The following is a 26,508-nucleotide window of genomic DNA, read 5'->3' as shown; positions in this document are numbered from 1 at the left end:
TTGTTTACAATATGCTACAGTCCCGAAATATTGATTATGGATTTAGACCACCAATGGGAACACTATTACTCCGGTCCCCGAGTTTCAAACTTGACACGGCAAAAACTTTATACATTGCAATTTATGCGAGCCCACGCAGTTTCTACAGGAACTGCCTTTCTAGTTATTTATTTATTCCAATTTCCGCCACTTTTTTCGGTCACCTACTACTTCCACATACTTTATGCTAGAATTTTAGTTCAAACTTCAAACTGTTCAGCTCTTTGCAGTTATGCTTGCTTGCATACAACTTTTTACAAAGTTTTATACTTTTTATACTTTTTAACTTTTAATATTTTTTTTACATCCTTTATAATGAGAGTCGATGGAAGAAAGGTCCCATTTTTCACAGTTAACGTTTTTGAGCTCTTATTACTCCGTCATACTTTCACTTTGAAACTTCATTCAAACTTTATAATGTTGATCTATCTTTGAACTTTCATTGGTGAAAAAGTTGTTTTGAAAAAGTTTATACTTTTTAACATATTTAACTTTATTTATAGTTTTTTCCTGCCATTGACTTTGTATGGGATTTATCTCTAAATCAAGCTCACTTTTGCAGCCTCATTACTCTGGCATACTTTGTCGTAGAAACGTGATTTAAACTTTAGAACGCTCACACGACTCTGGACTTTTTCGTGGTTCAAACCGTATTCGAATACGTTAAACGGTTTTTCCGAAATCGCAGTTCAATCGCAGGCCGTTTCGTGTAATTAGTGCCATTTTAGAGTGCGGGCCTTCTTTGACTAGAGTGTGGAGACTGAAATTCTTTCCTTGAAAATTTACCAAACAAATTGTCGTCCCGGCCAAAGTATTCATTTTACACGCATGTTTTTTGGTCATTTTGTAGCCACACATGTCCTCTTTCACACAATGTGACCACCAAAGTACAGAGACATACAGAATGTGAACTACGGCCTTTTAAGTGACACAAAAACAGTAAATCTGCTCATTGACCTCCATTGTATAATTCTTACGAGGAAATTATCGCGCTGACAATTCTTAACTCGCTCTTATAACCACATTTTCAATCGTACCAACACCACAATCGCACATGGTGTACGTCAATATCTCAGGCCACTCACAGCGAAAAAAATATTTGCATTCGACTTTTACTTTTTGCGATAGAGCAATTTGTTCGGGCATAGTTTTCCCCCATTCAGAACCATTCTAATCTCCCAGTCATAGTACTGGCATATAACTTGGAAGTCTTTTACTTCCACAGCTGAGACATATAAGGGCTTAATTACAGGGCTGACATTAAAGTTACAAGATCTCAATGAGTTGCTCTGCGATACCTTGTGAGCTTGTAGGTCTGCTATTTGTGCAATTGGCTGGCCTTTACACAGCTCTCGCAAGAGCACGCACGCACGTACACACGCACACACACACCCTGTCTTCCTATTGGCTGGCCTTTACACAGCTCTCGCAAGTGCACGCACGCACGCACGCACGCAAAAAAATGAAAAAAAGTATTTTTTCCAAAAAAAAGTATTTTTTCCAAAAAAAAGTATTTTTTCCAAAAAAAAGTATTATTTTGAAAAAAAGTATTATTTTGAAAAAAAAAGTATTATTTTGAAAAAAAAGTATTATTTTGAAAAAAAAGTAATTTTTGAAAAAAAAGTAATTTTTTGAAAAAAATGAAAACTTAAAAAAAAAAAAACTTTAACCTCTTTTTTTTTTTTACTTAAAAGAAAAAACTTGAATTTTTTTAATAAAGATTTTTTTTTTTTCATTTAAAGAAAAACTTTTAAAAACACTTCTACAACTTCCACATACTTTATTCCGCTTTATGCAGTTATTTATGCTTATTCTTTTTACACATTTTTATACATTCTTTTTTTTTACTTTTCCTTCAGCTTTAATACATTTTCTACTGTACATTATATACATTGCGTCTTTTGGCGAGCCCACACAGTTTCCGTAGGGAACTGCTTTCTAGTTATACTTCTTTATTCTTTATTCCGCCGTCTTTTTTGACACCCTACTACTTCCACATACTTTATGCTAGAAATTTAGTTCAAACTTCAAACTGTTCAGCTCTTTGCAGTTATGCTTGCTTGCATACAACTTTTTACAAAGTTTTATACTTTTTATACTTTTTAACTTTTTAACTTTTTTTTACATCCTTTATAATGAGAGTCGATGGAAGAAAGGTCCCATTTTTCACAGTTAACTTTTTGGAGCTCTTATTACTCCGTCATACTTTCACTTTGAAACTTCATTCAAACTTTATAATGTTCATCTATCTTTGAACTTTCATTGTTGAAAAAGTTGTTTTGAAAAAGTTTATAATTTTTCAAATATTTAACTTTATTCATAGTTTTTCCCTCCCATTGACAATGTATGGGATTTATCTCTAAATCAAGCTCACTTTTGCAGCCTCATTACTCTGGCATACTTTGTCGTAGAAACGTGATTTAAACTTTAGAACGCTCACACGACTCTGGACTCTGGACGGTTCAAACCGTATTCGAATACGTTAAACGGTTTTTCCGAAATCGCAGTTCAATCGCAGGCCGTTTCGTGTAATTAGTGCCATTTTAGAGTGCGGGCCTTCTTTGACTAGAGTGTGGAGACTGAAATTCTTTCCTTGAAAATTTACCAAACAAATTGTCGTCCCGGCCAAAGTATTCATTTTACACGCATGTTCTTTGGTCATTTTGTAGCCACACATGTCCTCTTTCACACAATGTGACCACCAAAGCACAGAGACATACAGAATGTGAACTACGGCCTTTTAAGTGACACAAAAACAGCAAATCTGCTCATTGACCTCCATTGTATAATTCTTACGAGGATATTATCGCGCAGACAATTCTTAACTCGCTCTTATAACCACATTTTCAATCGTACCAACACCACAATCGCACATGGTGTACGTCAATATCTCAGGCCACTCACAGCGAAAAAAATATTTGCATTCGACTTTTACTTTTTGTGATAGAGCAATTTGTTCGGGCATAGTTTTCCCCCATTCAGAACCATTCTAATCTCCCAGTCATAGTACTGGCATAGAACTTGGAAGTCTTTTACTTCCACAGCTGAGACATATAAGGGCTTAATTACAGGGCTGACATTAAAGTTACAAGATCTCAATGAGTTGCTCTGCGATACCTTGTGAGCTTGTAGGTCTGCTATTTGTGCAATTGGCTGGCCTTTACACAGCTCTCGCAAGAGCACGCACGCACGTACACACGCACACACACACCCTGTCTTCCTATTGGCTGGCCTTTACACAGCTCTCGCAAGTGCACGCACGCACGCACGCAAAAAAATGAAAAAAAGTATTTTTTCCAAAAAAAAGTATTTTTTCCAAAAAAAAGTATTTTTTCCAAAAAAAGTATTTTTTTGAAAAAAAGTATTATTTTGAAAAAAAAGTATTATTTTGAAAAAAAAGTATTATTTTGAAAAAAAAGTAATTTTTTGAAAAAAAAGTAATTTTTTGAAAAAAATGAAAACTTAAAAAAAAAAAAACTTTAACCTCTTTTTTTTTTTTTTACTTAAAAGAAAAAACTTGAATTTTTTTAATAAAGATTTTTTTTTTTCATTTAAAGAAAAACTTTTAAAAACACTTCTACAACTTCCACATACTTTATTCCGCTTTATGCAGTTATTTATGCTTATTCTTTTTACACATTTTTATACATTCTTTTTTTTTACTTTTCCTTCAGCTTTAATACATTTTCTACTGTACATTATATACATTGCGTCTTTTGGCGAGCCCACACAGTTTCCGTAGGGAACTGCTTTCTAGTTACCCTTGGATTTCAAGCTTCGGTTTCCTACTAGTTCCACATACTTTATGCTAGAAATTTAGTTCAAACTTCAAACTGTTCAGCTCTTTGAAGTGATTGTTGCTTGTATTTTTTTTTTTACAAAGTTTTATACTTTTTATACTTTTTAACTTTTTAACTTTTTTAACCTCCTCCCATAGACAATGAATGGGATTTTATCTCTAAATCAAGCTCACTTTTGCAGCCTCATTACTCTGGCATACTTTGTCGTAGAAACGTGATTTAAACTTTAGAACGCTCACACGACTCTGGACTCTGGACGGTTCAAACCGTATTCTAATACGTTAAACGGTTTTTCCGAAATCGCAGTTCAATCGCAGGCCGTTTCGCATAATTAGTGCCATTTTAGAGTGCGGAGCTTCTTTGACTAGAGTGTGGAGACTGAAATTCTTTCCTTGAAAATTTACCAAACAAATTGTCGTCCCGGCCAAAGTATTCATTTTACACGCATGTTCTTTTGTCATTTTGTAGCCACACATGTCCTCTTTCACACAATGTGACCACCAAAGCACAGAGACATACAGAATGTGAACTACGGCCTTTTAAGTGACACAAAAACAGTCAATCTGCTCATTGACCTCCATTGTATAATTCTTACGAGGAAATTATCGCGCTGACAATTCTTAACTCGCTCTTATAACCACATTTTCAATCGTACCAACACCACAATCGCACATGGTGTACCTCAATATCTCAGGCCACTCACAGCGAAAAAAATATTTGCATTCGACTTTTACTTTTTGCGATAGAGCAATTTGTTCGGGGCATAGTTTCCCCCCATTCACGGCCATTATAATCTCCCAGTCATAGTACTGGCATAGAACTTGGAAGTCTTTTACGTCCACAGCTGAGACATATAAGGGCTTAATTACAGGGCTGACATTAAAGTTACAAGATCTCAATGAGTTGCTCTGCGATACCTTGTGAGCTTGTAGGTCTGCTATTTGTGCAATTGGCTGGCCTTTACACAGCTCTCGCAAGAGCACGCACACACGCACACACACACCCTGTCTTCCTATTGGCTGGCCTTTACACAGCTCTCGCAAGCGCACGCACACCACGCACGCACGCACGCACGCACGCAAAAAAATAAAAAATAAAGTAATTTTTTGAAAAAAAGTATTTTTTTGAAAAAAGTATTTTTTTGAAAAAAGTATTTTTTTGAAAAAAGTATTTTTTTGAAAAAAAAGTATTTTTTTGAAAAAGAAGTATTTTTTTGAAAAAAAAGTATTTTTTTGAAAAAAATGAATTTTTTTGAAAAAAAAGCAAACTTAAAAAAAAAAAACTTTAACCTTTTTTTTTTACTTATGAAAAAAATATATATATTTTATATATATATATAAAAAACTTGAATTTTTGTAATAAAGATTATTTTTTTTACATTTAAAGAAAAACTTTTAAAAACACTTCTACAGCTTCCACATACTTTATTCCGCTTTATGCAGTTATTTATGCTTAAACTAGTTTTTCCAAATGTTCATACTTTTTTTTTTACTTTTACTTCAGCTTTAATACATTTTCTACTTTTGTTTACAATATGCTACAGTCCCGAAATATTGATTATGGATTTAGACCACCAATGGGAACACTATTACTCCGGTCCCCGAGTTTCAAACTTGACACGGCAATAACTTTATACATTGCAATTTATGCGAGCCCACGCAGTTTCTACAGGAACTGCCTTTCTAGTTTACCTTGTTCCTTCTTCCTTGTATTATTATTTTTACGTTGCTCCTCTGGTTACATTTGGCAATGTGACATATGGCTGAAAAAAGGCTGAGAGACTCTTTTTGTTCACAGTACACACCCGACAAAAGACCATTGATATGAAATATTGATGATGATATGATGAGTTCAATAGAATCGTTTAAATGCAATGCACATGTATGTGACTTTGTTATAGACTAGTCCGACGCTACATTATGTGACTTTGTTATAGACTTGTCCGACGCTACATTATGTGACTTTGTTATAGACTATAGTCCGACGCTACATTATGTGACTTTGTTATAGACTAGTATGTCACTACATTATGTCAGGAGATATAGTAAGGTTGTCCCGTGGGTGTTTTAATATTTTCTAATATTGCCCCCTTTGAAAAAAGTTTGGACACCCCTGGTTTATCCTGTACGAGTCTTCTCTCCAAATTGGAAAATAATTGCTATCCCGACCTGCACTTTTAATTTGCCAAAGAGCTGGATTCAGATTCGGATTCCTTTATTGTCCATTGTGTAACACACATAGGACTTTGTTTTGTTTAGGTACACTATGATATCACCGTTTAGGAAACATGTTTATGGGTCACACTCACACGTAAATGTCACTTTTATATTGTTCATTTTCAGAAATGACAAAGACATTGTTACATTTTTTATTAAAAAAAAGAAACAAGCCAAGAAAGCTGTTAAGAAGTAGACATAAACATTTATATTTGCTGTCTTTTGCCGACCACTGCATACATAACAGTACCAATGATTTATATCATAAAGAGGAAGATAACTAATGACATCTCTGTATATTGACGTACACGTCGTGGGGGGAGGGGAGGGGAGGGGGTTATTAGGCATCCTGCTCAGGAACACTTAAAGCATTTTTTTTACTTTAAAAAGTATCGGTACAACAAAGTAGAACTACTCTGTTACAAGTAAAAGTCTGGTATTGGATCAAATCTACAATGTCACAAAACGCCACGAGAAGCGCCACAGATTTTACAAAATAAACACAGTGTATATATAGGACTGAAGTGGTTAGTTAATTTTAACAAGTAACTAAAGTTTTCAAATAATTGTATTCGAGTAGAAGTCACCTACAGTATTTGCCTCTGAGTCGAGTTGTAGCGGAATAGAAGTAAAAGCATTGAAAATCACAAATACTCCAGTAAAGTAATACAGTACCTTAACCCATTCTGACCCGAGATCAGATTCATACGAGGTTTCCACTGGACAACACACTGGTCTGATTAACCCACTCTGACCTGAGATCAGATTCTAAAAATGTCAGTCGTTCTTCGATTTTTCAAAAATAGCAGACCTACAAGCTCATAGCGCGCCACTCGGTGGCGCGCTATGAGCTTGTAGATCTGCTATTTTTCAATAGCTAAAGCATAACATGATGCCAACACCATAATGGGTTCCCGTTCAGAATGGGTTAAAGGACCACTTCACCACTTTTCAACCTAGGTCCTCACTAATAATCATGATAAAATGGCACAATTTTTTTCTACTCAGTCTGTGTCTCATAGGGGGGGCTGTGGGCAGTTTAGAAACCGTCTTCCAGTGGCATCATCCTTAGGCAGATTATGTTTTAAACAAGATTGTTTTTACAAAAAATGTTTAGATTTTCATTATCGTGAGAACGATGGCTTCCATTTTCGCATTGCAACTTTTCAGGACTAGAAAGCCTGCAGTTTTTTATTAGCGTGTATTCCCCATCGATGATGTCACTGCAGAAGACGGTTTCTGAACTGCCCCACAGCCCTAATATGAGACACAGACCGAGTAGAAAAGAATTGCGCCATTTTTTTCATGATTATTAGTGAGGACTTATTGTATGAAGATAGGTTGATTGGTCCTTTAGGTCAAGTAAATTATTTATTTCTTTAGACACCACAGCACTTAACCCATTCTGAACGGGAACCCATTTTGGTGTTGGCATCATGTCGTGCTTTAGCTATTTAAAAATAGCAGATCTACAAGCTCGTAGCGCGCCACCGAGTGGCGCGCTACGAGCTTGTAGGTCTGCTATTTTTGAAAAATCAAAGAGCGACTGACATTTTTAGAATCTGATCTCGGGTCAGAATGGGTTAATCAGACCAGCGTGTGTCCAGTGGAAACCTCGTATGAATCTGATCTCAGGTCAGGAATTAAGGGTTAAGCAGGCGACACAAAGTCCGGAGGTGCCGAGGAGCACACCCAGGACCTTTCCCATTATATCCAGGCGACCGTCTCCCTCTGTGCCGCAAAAGTTAAAGCCATACAAGTTTCCGAATTTCGGCACGATAGTGTAAAAAAGAAAAGAAGAAAAATCCAACGAGTGTAGCCTGCTTTCTAGAAAGATGTGCCTTTTTTTTCTTCCAATCCATAGCCGGATGACGGCAAAAGATGGGGTCATGTTATGCAACCACAGTGCACTGACTGCTGGGCAAGCTGAGTCATTGCCTTTGGAGGAAGGAAGGAAGTGTAGGAGTCGGCCATCTTTTGTGTTTTGTTTGTTTCCATGGTGACTGACTGGTTGTCACTAACTTCCTCTGTGACATCACCCTCCCCATCTCTCTCTCTCTCTCTCTCTCTCTGTGTGTGTGTGTGTGTGTGTGTGTGTGTGTGTGTGTGTGTAATTCAAGTACTGCACTTAACTACAATCTTTAGTTACTTTTTCTTTACTGTATTCTACTCCACATCTCAGAGGCAAGATACGTTTTACTCCACTACAGCTGCGGCTTTACACAGCACCACACCGCATCAAATTATCGACTTTTAATACCCCAGATAACTGTAATTATAACATCAGTAAGACGCCGCCCTGGTGGGCGAGAGCGGTCGAGGTGCTGAAACAACAGAGCTTCTTGATACGGCACAGTTGAGAAGCAGGAGTTAAACTATTAATCTGCATGGTGTCACAGTGAGGTCAGATGTAGAGGTGCTGCGGCCGGCTCCAGATCCAGTATGTCAGACCATGTGTGGCTATCCAGGGTGTGACGAGGTCGGTGTCATTGATCTTCATATATGGAGATCCAGGTGATGATCGTCGTCATTTTGTCGAACCGCGGTCGAGATCGTGGATTTCACATCATATTACGCCAGACTTCCCGGTCCTTCATTGCCATCCCCCTTTTTCCTGCTTACTGATTGATGCCTGTGTCCCTATACTAGCGACGACATCAGGGGAACGACAGTGTTCTATACCTCTGGTCTGCTTTGAGGCAGGACTCCAGAGAAGAAGGGAAGATATACAACCTCATTGTCAGCTCTGTATAGCAGTGGCCCGGCAAAACTGTGTTCTTCTGGATCGGACTAGTGAAGAAACAGGGGGAAAAGGTTGCCGTAGGTGATGATGATAGTCAGCTCCACATATGGAGATCCACGTGTTGTGTGTGGCTCGTGTCGTGGTAACCACACTGGTTATCATGATACTGTCACCTTGGCAGGGGCCCTGGCTGCCCAGAGCCTTGGCAGGGGCCCTGGCTCCTGCCCAGAGCCTTGGCAGGGGGTCCTGGCCACTGCCACTGTTGGCCAGAACCGCCACAAAAGTCCTCTGCCCAGAGTGATGTCAGCGGTATCCATTATAAACATTATAAACAAGCGCCACGGTATAAATCTAGACGAGACAAAGGCCTTTTAATTTGCCAAAGAGCTGGATTCAGATTCGGATTCCTTTATTGTCCATTGTGTATCCCCTTTTATGCCCAAATATGGAGTCTATAGGCAGACGACGTCGTCGGTGGAATGAACCCGTATTTAGGGTATAGAGGCCTTGTGATGTCAGCTCAGCTGTGGCCGCGGGCAGAGGCCTTCTGTGGCGGTTCCGGATAACCGTGGGTCCGACGGACTCGACACCGACCGGGGCACTGCACTCACCTGTGGGGGTGTGGAACGCGTGTGTGTGTGTGTATAGGTGGTGGCGAACGGTTCTCGAGTCACGTGGATCACAGACGTATACAGACAGACATGCACACAGAGACATTTATAGTCGGGTGGCGTTTTCAGGCCTGGAACAAACACGGCACAGTTGAGAAGCACTATTATACATTGCTGTGTATAATAGCCCATTCTGACCTGAGATCAGATTCATACGAGGTTTCCACTGGGACACACACTGGTCTGATGAACCCATTCTGACCTGAGATCAGATTCTAAAAAATGTCAGTCGTTCTTCGATTTTTCAAAAATAGCAGACCTACAAGCTCGTAGCGCGCCACTTGGTGGCGCGCTATGAGCTTGTAGATCTGCTATTTTTCAATAGCTAAAGCATAACATGATGCTAACACCAAAATGGGTTCCCGTTCAGAATGGGATAGGAGTGGCTAGCACGACTCAAAAATCACACAGAGATTTGGCCGACCCCCCCCCCCCCTGGAGTACCTCTGAGGATCCCCCTTTTGAAGATCCCCAGTTGACATACTGTAATTCCAGGAGAAAAGATTGATTTGCGAACAAGATTCAGTCGTCCTTGTGTCTTCTTCCTAATGGTGCAGTGAGGTGTAACCGTATATATATCCGACATTGACTCAGTTATTTCGTCTCGAGTTCATTGGCCGTTTTAATGACCAGCGTGGAGAACATTATAAACAAGCGCCACGGTATATAAATCTAGACGAGACAAAGGCCTGGCGCGCTGACAAACTGCTGAGCACCTTGTCTTCTTCATGGGAGTTCCATGCAAGCCAGGCCAGGCAGGCACTAATACATGTCCCGTCTTAAGCGCTGAGAGAGATTCCCACGTATCCTGAGCCAAACCCGTTGTGTCCCCATGTCTAGGTTTACTTCATGTGAAACATTGTTTTCTCGCTCAACTGTAAACACACCAGCATACAGTATATAATACAGGGTATATCTGACTTTTAATACCTCTCAAATGAAAACGATTGACACAAATAAAAAGTATAATAACCATTGCTGCGTCACAATCGTTCAACAATAATGTCGAATAGTGGAAAGAGGCATTGATCGTGTAAATAGCCATATATATAGTACATATGCTTTTATTTATACTAGAACATTTTTAACGATTCTAAACTATATCTATACCATGAGAAAAGTTCAATCATACACTTCAATGCAGCCGGATAATGTCCAAAATAAATAAATACAATAATATATATATTTGTTTCTTTTTTTAAGATTCTGAACTTGCTGATTCGATATTGATATTGTGGCATTATATCGATTTTGTTTGTTTGTAAAACATAGTAAAAAATAATAATAGGATGGTGGAAGGAGGGAGGGTTGGGAAGGGATATAGGATGGGAGGACGAAGGGTGGGTAAGGGGAGTAGGGTGGCTGGGTGATACCGAGTTAAATGGAGTCGAGTTTGTACTGCTCAAAAGGTTAAAAAGTGCAGCAGGGTAAAACGATGAGATCGACCTTAATAGTACCCCAGCCCTGTGTGGTCGTCCGTGATGTAAGCAGGACAGCTGCAGCTCATCAAATGAACCAATCAGTCCGTTAGATTTAGGTGTGTCAACAACACTGTCTTATGCTTACACATTGTTTGCACACCCAGGGGCGAAAACCCACCCACCCGTTCATCATTTTGATTAGCTGCAGCAGGGTTGCTTACTATATAGCCTGCAAATGGCCGTGACAATGACACATTCTAGGACACGCTTTTTGGGGCCAAGGACCCCTTTAGCTGAGAGAGAGAGAGATGAAGCAGGGACCCCCACTGCCTTGCGATGCAGATAACGAAACCTAATAGTCCGAGTGGTTAATGTGAAAAATATAAATTATCCTATCACGCAAAGATTAACTTGTAGTAAAGTAACTCTGGGGACCCCATAGGGCTCCCGGAGACCCGGAACCCTCTATTGGAGACCCCTGTTCGTACGTGATGTTGACTCCTTTGTCACACAGTCGATCGGGGGTTAATGACTGTCATTTGTGCTCGACTCCCAACAACATTTGGCTCCTTGTGCTGCTTGTTGACTGCCATGTTTTAAACCTGCTGTAGTTTTTACCTTTAAAATCCCTTAAAAAAAATCAGCTCTGACAAGAGAGAGGGGGTCCTGGGCCGGCTGTCCAATCATAGCCTCTTTTTACTTGTAGTTCTTTCATCGCCAGGTGGACTATAGTCGCAAAAGACAGACCTCCGTGGGCATTTATTTCTCGCGCCGCGCCACTCATCGTTAGCACCTCGAGCAGCAGCAGCAGCTGCCGCAGGCCCCCCGAATCACCTCGGCAGACCCTCCCCATCGTCTCAGGGCTGGCTTTAGGCACAAAGTTTTCATTGTCTGGCTAAAATAAATGATGCCTTTTAGGACCGACAACGCCCCCTCGCCAGGCATTTCCTGGTTGTGAACGCGGCACGTTCACGATGCATTCATTCATGCCCCCGGACGGGAGGCGGATCTGATTTGTGATGCGCGTGTATGGTGGCGTGAGCTGCGACTGACATACTGTACATTTGACATACAAATTGGACATTCTGTCCAATTGGACTGTCGGAATTGGACTGTCCAATTCCACATTGGACAGTCAGGCGGACATTTTGGTTCCATTTGTACATTGTATGCCATTAAATGGGGGTCTGTAGTAGACTAATAATAATGCATAACAAACCTGGGGGTCTTTGAAATAAAATGGGTTGAGAATCACTGCTAGAGCCATAAAAAAATCTTCTCCCTGGAATATCTTTTCAAATGGGGGTCCGCGGGCTAATTAGTGTCAATTTTGGGATCGAACCCCCGACCTCCCAGCTTCAGCGCGGACACTCTATAACCACAAGGCCACTGTCTGGCCCCGGTCATCAAATGATTGGCTTATAGGAATGCAGCACAAACAAAGCTTCATGGGGTGTGTAATTGATGGGAAATGATTGTAATGCGGGGGTGTCTTGCGCCTGCGGACACCCATTTGAAGAATTCAGAAAAAACTGCAATGTAAATAAGTAGAAAGACTCAAAATGCCAAAGTGGCTATACGACAAGGCCTATTCTTTGTTGAGAAGACGGGTTGAGCAACGACACCCGCTAAAATTTGAATGTTTTGAATGGATTTAATAGAGGGCATGTCTTAAAGGCCTCATCGGTTTTTCTGAGTACTTGTACTCTACTGAGTACTCCCCTCTCGCCGCATTAAGGGTTCAGCCAGTTGGGCCTGTTGAGCTCATTTAATATTGTGTGATGTACTGTATCTTGTATCTTGTATCTTGTATCCGTAATAGTGTAAGTAAGTACATTTCATTTGTAAAGCACCTTTCAAGACAAAGTCACAAGGTGCTGAACAGAACACAGAACAAGCACTCAACGAGTTAAAACCAAAACAGGAAAACGGAGCACAATTAAAGTTAAAAAAAAAGACAATAAAGAATTTGACGAAACCAATAAACAAGGCAAAATCTCAAAACATATAGGCATGTAAAATAGTAAAATAGAGGCAGAATCACAACACGTATGTAAAAGTAAGTCGGGTAAGAACTACATGGGGGGGAAAAATAAATACGGAATAAATGTGTCTTTAGCATTCGCTTAAAACTCTGCATTTTTTTAACATGGTGGGGTGGGGGGGGGGGGGGGGGGGGGGCAGGGCATTCCAAAGAGTAATATTGACTAACGGTCTCTGATACTGGCAGTTAGTGCCTTATGAGTTTTCTAAGTCGTAAAGGATGAACATTACTTTAGCTCTTGACGAACGTGTACATTAATTGTGATTTGGCACTTTTGGGTTCAGCATGTTGTTTGTATTGACCCGGACAGGGGATAACGGTATATAGGTGACCACTTCCGTTACCCATTTTTGGGGCGGGAACCCCTTTTTGGTGTTTTACACATTGTGTTATAATTTAGCTATTGAAAAATAACAGATATACAAGCTCATAGCGTGCGCTCGTCGTCGTTGTTGTCCTGCCTCAGCGGTAGAGCAGCCGGGTGCGGGCTTGGTGCCTCGCCTTCATGGTGTGTGAACGGGGTGAATGAATGTAATGCCCCATCTATGTGTGAAGCGCCTCACTCGGATATATAAGAGCACTATATATAAACGCAGCGTTTATACCATTTTGACGCGTCGGTAGGGTTTTTTTTTTCTGTTGGAACCATAGACTGTAAAAAAATATGGACAAAGCGTTCCGCGGGTCTAACATGAACGTTAAATTGATGCCTGTCAGTCCTTGCAACGGAAGTCGCCATCTTTCTAGATCCGTTTGGGCCCAGCTGGCCCATTGGCTGGCCCAGACAACGAGGCGGGACTTCCCCCCCCCCCCCTTCTTCTTCGTTGGTTTTTATTTTGACTCGAGTGGGTGGGGGATCCCGTTCATAGACTGTAACGGTAGCCACGCCCCTCAGAACATGCGCGACTTTATGGTCATTTTTTTAATAAATGGGACCATAATTTTCCAAAAAGAATATTATGACATTAGAAATGAGACTTTAAACTAGTGACTGGAAGCAGAAAGTATTCATGACCATGTTTATTAAGATAATACAGTCTAGGTGAAGTTGGGCCCAAATACATGGACTTCTATGGGGCTATGGGTTTTTTTGAGCCCAATGACAGCGCCACAACAGGCCATTATATGAACTTTCATTTCCTTAGTGGCTTCACAAAATATCTGTCTGACTGCCCCCCTGGTTGGAACACGAGCGGCAAGCTGACGAGCTGTTGCTCAATCAACCCTGACGAGCTGAATCGGTGCATGTGCATGTGATGAAGACACCACAGAATAAGAATGAAGGCTTCTTCTTTGGTGGGGAAACGGCGCAGACTGCCAAAGCTCTCAGTCATTACCCACCCACCCCCCCCCTCTCTCTCTCCCTCTCTGTGTCTCTCTCTCTTTCTCTCTCTGTTTATCTCTCTCTCTCTCTCTGTAGTATTCTCATCTATTTATCTCTTTTTTTCAGTCTACGTTTTTATCCATCTCCTTCAATTTCCTGTCTTCTTGTTCTCCTATTCCCTTCACTCGCCCATATCTCTCGCTCTCTCTCTCTCTCTTCAATCTTGTATATGACTCATCTATAGCAACCGTCTGACACACACACACACACACACACACACACACACACACACACACACACACACACACACACATTCTATCTTCTCTCTCTCCACCTACCCTCATTCTGTTAGCCCACTGTGTGTCTTTCACTCGCTCTTCCTCCGTGACATTCCCTCCCTCTCTCTCTCTTTCTCTCTCTCTCTCTCTCTCTCTCTCTCTCTCTCTCTTCATTCTTTCTGTCCCTCTCTTCTCCCTCACTCTGTCCCTGACCTCTCCTCATTCTCTCTACCATCCCTTTTATATTTATTTCCTCTTGGTGTTTTATCCTGCCATACTTACGTGTGTGTCATTTCATCTTAGCCGTTTTAGTTCGGTTAACCATACTTAACCCACATTTTGACCTGAGGACGAATCTACAAATGCCGAAAAACCTCATGTTTCTATGTCAGTGGTGCTCAAACTATTTCATGTCAAGGGATGTATTTGGCATCCGACCCCCCCCCCCCCATCTGAAAATATGTTGTTCCAGGGACTTCCCCCAGAAGCAAATATTTGAGTTAAAAACGCTCTGAAAGAATATATATATTGAAGATTTGAGCTTCTTGTAGATCTGCTATTTTTCAATAGCTAAAGTATGATGCTTGAAAAACCGACAGGGGTTCCCTCCGCCCCAAAAGTATGTTATGCTTTTAGCTATTGAAAAATAGCAGATCTACAAGCTTATGGCTCGGCGCCGAGTGCAGCGTATTTGTAGCTCTGTGTCTTTGTATAATGAAGAATCCAGCTCAACCTTTCCGTATAGCTTTGTGTGGCTCTGTCTTTGCTTTTTGTATTGAATGATTGAGTGAAGTATTTATTAACAGTTTCTGAGAATTACAGTACATTTCAAGCACAACTCGATACAAAAAAATTGAGTTGAATTGTGAGTGGGACGACCCAATAAAGCATTACACTCGTTTACAAGAGGGTCCACCTTGTGCAATTCATCAAAACATTTAGAGATGTACAAATATACACTTCTATATATACAGCCAAAGAAACAGAACAGGAATTCATCGTGGAAAAGGGAAAAGAGACATATATAGTGAGGGGGAAAAGGGGTGTTTTAGCTTTTGTATTGAATGATTGATTGAAGTATTTATTCATAGACCGGAGAATTACAGTACATTTCATGCACAACTCGATACAAAAACTGTTAACTGTGGACGACGCCGTGAACCATTGACCAATGCGGTCCCTCGCCCCAAAATGACTTCGACAGGCCTGCCTTGTTTAGCTCTGGTCCATAGCCTGGTCCATAGCCTTCTATACTGCTTCTAAGATTCTGCCCTGCGCAGTATAAGGCTATATGGGACTTTCAGTTTTAAATCTCAAATCGAAATCAGACCAGCCTCTCTCTCTCTCTCTTTGGCGTAAATAAAAAAGAACGTTTTTGCTGCTCACCAAAACAACGGCGGGGTTGTGTCATTAGAAAGCCTACTTTCCTTAGTGGAAACACTCTGAGCCCCCCCCACCACCACACGTATAAACGGTACTTTTTGGCCAGAAAGGGATTTTTTTTCCACCGGAGGAAAAATATTCTCTATGAGGCAATATCGGTAGAGGGCGCAGCGGAGTAACTAAAAATATTTTTTTCCCGGTGGAAACAAAATCCCCTTTTGGCCAAAAAGTACAGTTTATACGTGTGGTGGGGGGGGGGGCTCAGAGTGCGTCCACTAAGGAAAGTAGGCTTTCTAATGACACAACTCGCCTTTGTTTTGGTGAGTAGCAAAAACGTTCTTTTTATTTAGTCGACTAAATGCCATTGTCTTGATGAAAATAGCCGTTCTACATGTTCAGCATGCAACCAAGCATAGAATGACTTTTAATTGTCTTTTAGTTCTACTTTTAGCTTCCACTTTTAGTTAGTTCCACTTTTAGTTTCCTCCCTAACATTTTAGTCTATAGTTTTTAATTTGTTGACCAAATTGTCTATATATTTAGTCATAGTTTCAGTCGTCATGGCTTAGTTTTTATTCCGTTTTCCTCCGTGTACAAATGTAGTCGACGGACATTTTTGTCAGAGTATTAGTCGACAGAATCAACACTGTGTGAGGCTGTGTGACTGTACAGCAATGTGACAGCACAGCTGTACTTTGATTGATCTACAAGTATTCTTGGCAAACGTTCCCCCCCCAGAATAGGCATGCTGGGGTTCAAACTTAAGTGGTGAATAGTTTTTAAGCCTTTTAAACCGGTAAAATGTCTGTGTCATTAACAATATATATATATGCGTGTATATGTGTCACGATTAAATATACAATAGCAGATATACTTGAGCTTTGGTGTGGGCAAATCTTTGAAAATTTATATTATGTCAGTGTAAGTGTATGTTTTTATGTAAGCTCAAATATTTGCTTCTCGGGGGGTCCTTGGAACCAAATATTTTGAGATATTTTGTGACGCAATTATCTGTGGCCAAATACATGCACATGATTTCAAGGGGGTCCTTTTTTGACATGGAAAAAGTTTGAGCACCAACTCGTAATATTAGCAACACACGTGTTTTTCAGAAAACACGTATGTGTTGGTGTTTCAACTTATAGTTTCAACGTAGTGTTATAGTATTGTGTATTGTGTTATACTCATGTTATACTTTAGCCATTGAAAAATAGATAAAGTATAACAGTATGACATGCTTGTAGGTCTGCTATTTTTGAAAAATCGTGAAAATGTGGCATGTTTTTTTTTAGAAGACTTTTGTAGAATCTTTAATGGATTAACCAGAGTTTCACTGCGAGAGAGAGAGAGATAGAGAGAGATAAAGGGAGAAAGAGGATTTGTGAGTCGTGACCCCCCAGGATACAACCCCCCCCACACACTCACACACACACACACACACACACACACACACACACACACACACACACACACACATCAGCGAGCCCTTTTCAAAGAGCTTGATTTGTAAACAGAGGAGTTTCCCCCTCCCCGCCCGCCCCGCCCCTGCTATAGGCACATCCCACCCTGGCGGAGTTCTCCGCATGCCTCCTCTCTGACTTAGAGTTTCCAGTGTCACTCCTCCTCCTCCTCCTAACTCCAACAACTATGAACTCACACACACGGCTGAGCTCCTGACTTGACTCAACTTCACTCACACAGCCAGATGGGGCGTCGTGTTGGGCAACAACACACGGCACAGCAGCCTGGGAGAAAACCTCGGGAATGGAAAACTTTTAACTGTCTTGATTTTGGACTGAAGAACTTCTTTGTGCCTTCTTTTCAGTGGGGATTTCCCCCCCCCCCCCTTTCTTTAAAAATAAATAAATAATAACATAACAAAGATATAGATCTCTAAAATAGACTCAAACATTGAGTTGTTTTTTGGGGGAGTGTGGAATAATTTGGAGATAGTTTCTTATCTTCTCATATCGGGAGTGGATTGTGAACGGCGCTCGTACGTATCAGGTAAATAACTGTAAATAACTGTTTTTCTTATACCTTTTTTGTCCTCACTCTCACGTTCTGACAGTTATTAAACCAGAGTTAACAGTTAACCACTGTTCTCCTTCTGGGGGTGAGCATTAGACCAAAACCTACCGATCTACAAGCTTGTGAGCTTGTAGATCTGCTTATATATATTCTTTGTACATGTGGGGAAAAAGGGAGGGGACCAACTTGTATAGGGAACAAAATATTTAGAGTATAGGTAAGTTAGCCGGTAATTTATACAAATCATCATATTTATATACGTAATATATAACACATGTATAGCTCATATTAAGTTAACACACTCTACAGCAAGTCACACTACAGTATATTTACTCAATTGGCTTGACTTGTTGTTGTTCTGTTTTGGTTGTTTGATTATGAAATGTACTACTTGACATGTTGTTGTATGGGGATGGTGTTTTTAGACTGAGGGGGGACACACTATCTTTAGTGTGTGTGTGTGTGTGTGTGTGTGTGTGTGTGTGTGTGTGTGTGTGTGTGTGTGTGTGTGTGTGTGTGTGTGTGTGTGTGTGTGTGTGTGTCTCTCGCGTGGGCTCTCCTCGGTGAAACACGGTGACACGGACACGTGCCTCCAGGCTTGACGTGTCTGTGCGCGCGCTTGTGTGTGTGTGTGTGCGTGCGCGCGCTTGTGTGTGTGTGTGTGTGCGCTAGAGGCATGGCAGTATCATGTTTTAATGAGTCATTAAGGTTTTTCCCATTTCCTTTTTTAGTAAATAGCTTACGCCTTACGTCATCGACGGTATAAAATTAAGAAGGAGTCAAACGAGGAACAACATGGAGCCCCTTTGGAATGACAAGTGGAATTAAACGCATTTATTAACGTGTCTCACCGGGGTCATACCTATGTTCCCTCAGCCCTATATGTTCCCTCAGAAGGAGCATTGGTCCGAGGTGCGCTGGGGGTCGGGAGAGGGTGGGTGGTTAGGTTTAGGTGTCTGCCCCGGGGGAGGTTAGGGTTAGGGTGAGGGTTTGAGGTAGGTTGTCGATCGGACCAATGGACCGTCGGCATATTGACGCGGACCCGAGGGAACATAGGGCTGAGGGAACATAGGTACGGTCCTGTCTCACCCTCTCTTTTTTTTATTGATTGAGCGGTTCATGGAAAATGAATTCAAAAGGATATATATATATATACACAAGAAAGCCGGTAGGCCTTGTTTCCATTGTGTGTCCTTTAATGGTGGTCCCCTCTCTCTCTCTCTCTCTCCCCCCGTCCAGGTGACTCCTCCTCCTCGCCATGAAGAAGCCGTGTGACTGGTCGAGGGAGGACGTGGCGCGCTGGCTCGTCGACCAGGGGCTGCCGCCGCAGTACCGCCATTCGCTGGCGCACCTGGACGGGCGGGGCCTCCTAAACCTCGCCGCCGCCCCCCCGCCGTCGGACCTCCTCCTCGGCTCCGCCACCCTCGTGGCGCCGAACGGCGGCGGCGGCGGGCAGCAGCAGCTCCTGGAGCGCATCGCCGCGCTGCTGCGGAGCCAGCAGCAGCAGCAGCAGCGGCTCCACCAATCGGAGAACGGCACAACGGCCAATAACGGCCTCAGCGGGACGAGCGGCGGCGGCGTGACGACCAATGGGAACTCGGCGAAGACGGAGGCTAACGGCGGTAACGCGGTTGTCGTCGGCGGCTGCGTCGACAAGGAGCGGAGCGGCAAGCACGGCGGTAAGGCTAGCACCGATGTGTCGACGGTGACGTGGCGTTTACGGAGTGGGTGGGGAAATGTATACTCTTTCAAAAAGTGTTTATTTGAAGACGTTTACGCGCGCGGACAAAGCCAACTCGTGTCGCGACAAATCACGACAACGAACAAATAATTGGAAAGAAGAAAGAAAAATAACGGCAGGTTACAAGACTTTTTTTGTAGTTAAGTGTGGCAACCAGACTCTATAGTGATTGTAACACTTTATTATTAGTAGGGCAACCAGACTATTGTTGTTGTAAACGAGCGATACTTTGCTGCACTACTCCTCCCGCAGTTTTTGCCGCACACACTCGAGCCATATGTCAAATTGACCGGCTTCATCGGGAATCGTGTGCTTGTATTTTGCTAAGAGATCCGTTGTATAGTTTAATTGATATTAATTAATTAGTTCTCCATAGACTTATAATGGGGAAATCGAAGACTAAATGTATGTTTTTTTTTTCCATTGGAGACCGTAAGCGCCATATTTACAAGACTTTGGAGGGGGGTTCATAATAATTATGAAAATTAATTTAAAAGGAATTGCGTCAGTCATGGTGTAGCTATAACAGCCCACTTTACATTTTCCCCTGTAACTCTTGAACCGTAAGTCGTAAAATCACATTTTCTTTTTCCATGGATTCCTTTGGTCATGATGCATTTCCACATATAGGCCACGCCCATTTTAGTCAGGAAAGAAATTCCTGCAAATTTGAATTTTCTCCAAAACACACTTTTGGCTCCTCCTCCTACAGATTTTGTCCAAATCTCACAAAAATCGGCACACATGATCTCCGGACCTATCCGATTAAAACACCAACTGCATAATTTTGGTAGTGCGTATCGTTCGGCCGTAATCGTCGTCCGAAGATAGTAGGAGGGGCCTATTTGACAAAAAAGGCCATAAATCACGAACGGAATGTCCGATCCATTCCAAATTTAAATCGCATGTCACGGGTGGTTCAATCAACCAAGTTCCAAAAGCAATTCCATTTTCGTCCATAGGGGGGCGCCGCAAATGCGAGAAATGTAACCGTTTGTCGCAAAAACATGATTTTTGGGAGATAAATCTCCTCCGGAGTAGTTATGCATGATCACAGGGGTGACGTGACATTGTAATTGGCTGGCAAAATTAGTGGGAGGGGCCTATTGACTGCGGCAAACACACATTGCATTTCTTCAAAATTGCGACCTTTCTACTAGTTAGTGTGGTTGCCCTAAAGGGGCAACCAGACTCTTGTATCTCTAACACTTTATTCACGGTTATTATTCTCTCCACTACTGGAGTAAGACAAAGTTTGGCGCCCTACAACAACAAGAAGTTTTGACTGTACGCACTTGAGCCAGATGTCAAATTGACCGGAAAAATCGGGAATCGACCGCTTGTACTTTGCTAAGAGAAATGTTGGATATTTTATTTGATATGAATTTATTAGTGATTTAAATTTCCCCATTGACATGAATGGGGAAATGCAAAAAAACACATTCAAGTATTTTTCCCTCTGAGACTGTAAGCACTATAGTTACAAAACTTTCAGGGATATTTCCTAATTATCACTAAAATTAATTAAAAATATTATTTTTTAGGTCGGCCTCATGGTGGCGCTATAACATCCCACTTTACCTTTTGGCTCATAACTCTTGAACCGTAGGTCGTAAAATCAAAATTATTTTTACCCTAGATTCCTTGGGTCATGACGCATCTCCCCATATAGGCCACGCCCTTTTCCGCCATGATGGATTTTCCGCCATTTTGAATTTTGTCCAAAACACACTTTTCGCTTTTCCCACTACAGATTTTGTCCAAATGTCACAGAAATCGGCACACGTGATCTCTGGACCCACCCGATTAAAAAACCGACTTCGGAATTTCGGTAGTGCGTGTCGTTCGGCCGTAACCGTCGACCGAAGTCAGTAGGAGGGGCCTATATCACGCAAAACGCCATAAATCACGCACGGCATGTCCAATCCATCCGAAATTTGAATCGCATGTCCGTGGTGGTTCGTTCGACCGAGTTCCGAAAGCAATTCCATTTTCGTCCACAGGGGGCGCCGCAAACGCCATAAATGTAACCGTCTGTCGCGAAAACATGAATTTCGGGGGTCGAATCCCCTCCGAATTACTTACACGCGACCTGAGGCGTGACTCGAAACCGTAGCAGGCCGGCGATATCAGCGGGAGGGGTATATATGTGAGCCGCCGCGGCAACCACACTCTGCAATTTTTCGAAATTGCGACCTTTCTAGTTATTATTCTCTCCACTACTGGAGTAAGACAAAGTTGTAAGACAAAGTTTGGCGCCCTACAACAACAAGAAGTTTTGACTGTACGCACTTGAGCCATATGTCAAATTGACCGGAAAAATCGGGAATCGAGCGCTTGTACTGTGCGAAGAGAAATGTTGTATATTTTATTTGATATGAATTTATTAGTGAATTAAATTTCCCCATTGACATGAATGGGGAAATGCAAAAAAACACATTCAAGTATTTTTCCCTCTGAGACTGTAAGCACTATAGTTACAAAACTTTCAGGGATATTTCCTAATTATCACTAAAATTAATTAAAAATATTATTTTTTAGGTCGGCCTCATGGTGGCGCTATAACATCCCACTTTACCTTTTGGCTCATAACTCTTGAACCGTAGGTCGTAAAATCAAAATCATTTTTACCCTGGATTCCTTGGGTCATGACGCATCTCCCCATATAGGCCACGCCCTTTTCCGCCATGATGGATTTTCCGCCATTTTGTATTTTGTCCAAAACACACTTTTTGCTTTTCCCACTACAGATTTTGTCCAAATGTCACAGAAATCGGCACACGTGACCTCTGGACCCACACGATTAAAAAACCGACTTCAGACTTTCGATAGTGCGTGTCGTTCGGCCGTAACCGTCGCCCGAAGTCAGTAGGAGGGGCCTATATCACGAAAAACGCCATAAATCACGCACGGAATGTCCAATCCATCCGAAATTCGAATCGCGTGTCCGGGGTGGTTCGTTCGACCGAGTTCCGAAAGCAATTCCATTTTCATCCACAGGGGGCGCCGCAAACGCGATATATGTAACCGTCTGTCGGGAAAACATGAATTTCGGGGGTCACATCCCCTCAGAATGACTTACACGCGACCTGAGACGTGACTCGAAACCGTTGCAGGCCGGCGATATCAGCGGGAGGGGTATATATGTGAGCCGCCGCGGCAACCACACTCTGCAATTTTTCAAAATTGCGACCTTTCTAGTTATTATTAGTGTGGTTGCCCTAAAGGGGCAACCAGACTCTTGTATCTCTAACACTTTATTATTATTATTAGTGTGGTTGCCCTAAAGGGGCAACCAGACTCTTGTATCTCTAACACTTTATTCACGGTTATTATTCTCTCCACTACTGGAGTAAGACAAAGTTTGGCGCCCTACAACAACAAGAAGTTTTGACTGTACGCACTTGAGCCAGATGTCAAATTGACCGGAAAAATCGGGAATCGACCGCTTGTACTTTGCTAAGAGAAATGTTGGATATTTTATTTGATATGAATTTATTAGTGATTTAAATTTCCCCATTGACATGAATGGGGAAATGCAAAAAAACACATTCAAGTATTTTTCCCTCTGAGACTGTAAGCACTATAGTTACAAAACTTTCAGGGATATTTCCTAATTATCACTAAAATTAATTAAAAATATTATTTTTTAGGTTGGCCTCATGGTGGCGCTATAACATCCCACTTTACCTTTTGGCTCATAACTCTTGAACCGTAGGTCGTAAAATCAAAATCATTTTTACCCTGGATTCCTTGGGTCATGACGCATCTCCCCATATAGGCCACGCCCTTTTCCGCCATGATGGATTTTCCGCCATTTTGAATTTTGTCCAAAACACACTTTTGGCTTTTCCCACTACAGATTTTGTCCAAATGTCACAGAAATCGGCACACGTGATCTCTGGACCCACCCGATTAAAAAACCGACTTCGGAATTTCGGTAGTGCGTGTCGTTCGGCCGTAACCGTCGTCCGAAGTCAGTAGGAGGGGCCTATATCACGAAAAACGCCATAAATCACGCACGGAACGTCCAATCCATCCGGAATTCAAATCGCACGTCCGGGGTGGTTCGTTCGACCGAGTTCCGAAAGCAATTCCATTTTCATCCACAGGGGGCGCCGCAAACGCCATAAATGTAACCGTCTGTCGGGAAAACATGAATTTCGGGGGTCGAATCCCCTCCCAATTACTTACACGCGACCTGAGACGTGACTCGAAACCGTAGCAGGCCGGCGAGATCAGCGGGAGGGGTATATATGTGAGCCGCCGCGGCAACCACACTCTGCAATTTTTCAAAATTGCGACCTTTCTAGTTCACTCCACTACTGGAGTAAGACAAAGTTTGGCGCCCTACAACAACAAGAAGTTTTGACTGTACGCACTTGAGCCATATGTCAAATTGACCGGAAAAATCGGGAATCGACCGCTTGTACTTTGCTAAGAGAAATGTTGTATATTTTATTTGATATGAATTTATTAGTGATTTAAATTTCCCCATTGACATGAATGGGGAAATGCAAAAAAACACATTCAAGTATTTTTCCCTCTGAGACTGTAAGCACTATAGTTACAAAACTTTCAGGGATATTTCCTAATTATCACTAAAATTAATTAAAAATATTATTTTTTAGGTCGGCCTCATGGTGGCGCTATAACATCCCACTTTACCTTTTGGCTCATAACTCTTGAACCGTAGGTCGTAAAATCAAAATTATTTTTACCCTGGATTCCTTGGGTCATGACGCATCTCCCCATATAGGCCACGCCCTTTTCCGCCATGATGGATTTTCCGCCATTTTGAATTTTGTCCAAAACACACTTTTCGCTTTTCCCACTACAGATTTTGTCCAAATGTCACAGAAATCGGCACACGTGACCTCTGGACCCATCCGATTAAAAAACCGACTTCAGAATTTCGGTAGTGCGTGTCGTTCGGCCGTAACCGTCGACCGAAGTCAGTAGGAGGGGCCTATATCACGAAAAACGCCATAAATAACGAACGGAATGTCCGATCCGTCCGAAATTCGAATCGCACGTCCTGGGTGGTTCGTTCGACCGAGTTCCGAAAGCAATTCCATTTTCATCCACAGGGGGCGCCGCAAACGCGATAAATGTAACCGTCTGTCGCGAAAACATGAATTTCGGGGGTCAAATCCCCTCCGAATTACTTACCCGCCATCTGAGGCGTGACTCGAAACCGTAACAGGCCGGCGAGATCAGCGGGAGGGGTATACATGTAAGCCGCCGCGGCAACCACACTCTGCAATTTTTCAAAATTGCGACCTTTCTAGTTTATATTCATATTTGAATAGAAAAGAGAGGTCGCACACAATGCATCGCGACGCATCGTGAGCTTGTAGATCAGCTATTTTCAAATGGTCGAAATGTATATAGCAAATGGTCGAAATGTATTGAAGTGGTTACAGTAATGTATGTTTTTCTAATCAAAATGTAAATCTCCAAAGTAACTAAAAGTTTTCAAATAATTGTTATTGGAAATTTGAATAAAGTCAAGTAAAGTACAAATACCTCAAAATTGTACTTAAGTACAGTATTTGAGTAAATGTACTTATTTACTTTCCACCACTGGGTTAACGGCAGGAGGATGAGTTAACAAAACGTCAACAAAGAGAGAAGTATTATGACCAAGCTGTCCGTCTGGTGACAAAAAAGATTACAAAAGAAAGAGAGAAGTTGTCCAGATCATATCTCACAGCAGGGCTGAATCATTCAGGCCGCGGTAGTCAAGTCATACACACGCATGATTTGTCATGACTCAAGTTGGCTTCGTACGACGCTTAAAAGGTATTTAAAATAAATACTTTTTTTAAATGTCTATGGGAAAAATGCATTTGGGAATTATTATCCTGGGCCTGGCGTCGCCATGAAAGGGGTCGGTCTGTATACTGCGATGTAGATGTATACTCGGTAGTTACAAGTTGAAGTCCCGTATTCAAAATGTACTCTGAAGTAAAAAGTACAAAAGAAGAAGTACTAGCGGTAAAATACAGATAATACCGGGGGTTCCCTTGACATGAAAAAACTGACACAGAAACATAAACTGATTTTAGAAGCATTTTTTTCGGGCCTCGGTTCTAAATGGGTTAAAATGTGCTATATATATATATATATATATAAATAAAAGGTTGATTTGATTTAGATTTTTTTTGTCCCATGTCGTGCAGCCCTACACGGCGGGACGCCCAACGGGTTCGTCGTCCACCACCACCAGGGGGCGCCCCCGCCCGCCACCACCACCGCCACCACCGCCGCGGCGGCGGCGGCGGACCGGGTCCTGATCCGCGTAATAGGAGCACCGCCAGCGGAGGCCACCGGGGGCGGCCGCTACTCCGCCTCCGCCTCCTCCTTCCCGGAGGAGTGGGGCAAGACGGGCGGCGCGCTGCTCTACGCGCTGGCCTGCTTCGTGGTCACCTCGGCGGTGATCGCCGTGGTGCACGAGCGCGTGCCGCCCAAGGAGGACACGCCGCCGCTGCCCGACAAGTTCTTCGACTGGTTCGGCCGGCGGGAGTGGGCCTTCGCCGTCTGCGAGGTCATCGGGATCCTGCTGGTCGCCGCGTGGCTCGCGCAGTGGTCGCTGCTCAAGTACAGGTAATAATGACGGCCCATGGTGGAGATATGTTATTATTACCCCGGTTCTGACGACGACCTAGTGGCGTGCACAGACATTTATTAGAGGGGCAGGTGCGAAAGTGAGAAAAAAAAGGGCACCTTGTGCACTAGCGCGTTTTCGGCCGGGAACCCATTTTGGTGCTTTATATAGCTATTGAAAAATAGCAGATCTACAAGCTCTGCTGTT

General features: G+C 42.2%; 1 protein-coding gene across 2 annotated transcripts in view; it reads left to right on the top strand.

The window, feature by feature from the left end:
- Nucleotides 1-26,508, top strand: part of LOC308333246 (phosphatidylcholine:ceramide cholinephosphotransferase 1-like) — a gene marked incomplete at its 3' end in the record, with an annotated part of 47,433 nt that overhangs the window by 10,343 nt on the left and 10,582 nt on the right. Inside the window, exons 1-3 of one of the 2 annotated variants that reach the window (XM_080789513.1) lie at nt 17,767-17,926; nt 19,190-19,629; nt 25,877-26,300. In XM_080789513.1, the coding sequence (XP_080645639.1) occupies nt 19,209-19,629; nt 25,877-26,300 (845 nt within the window). In that variant the 5' untranslated portion in view covers nt 17,767-17,926; nt 19,190-19,208. Of the gene's footprint in view, nt 1-17,766; nt 17,927-19,189; nt 19,630-25,876; nt 26,301-26,508 lie in introns of those variants that run through there. The other variant, XM_080789514.1, reaches the window with a different exon arrangement.

The sequence above is a fragment of the Protomyctophum bolini genome (assembly GCF_963924005.1).
Source record: "Protomyctophum bolini genome assembly, chromosome: 18".
Lineage (NCBI taxonomy): Eukaryota > Metazoa > Chordata > Actinopteri > Myctophiformes > Myctophidae > Protomyctophum > Protomyctophum bolini.
The sequence above is the reverse complement of the archived record's forward strand: the minus strand, read 5'-3'. Positions and strand labels throughout refer to the sequence as shown.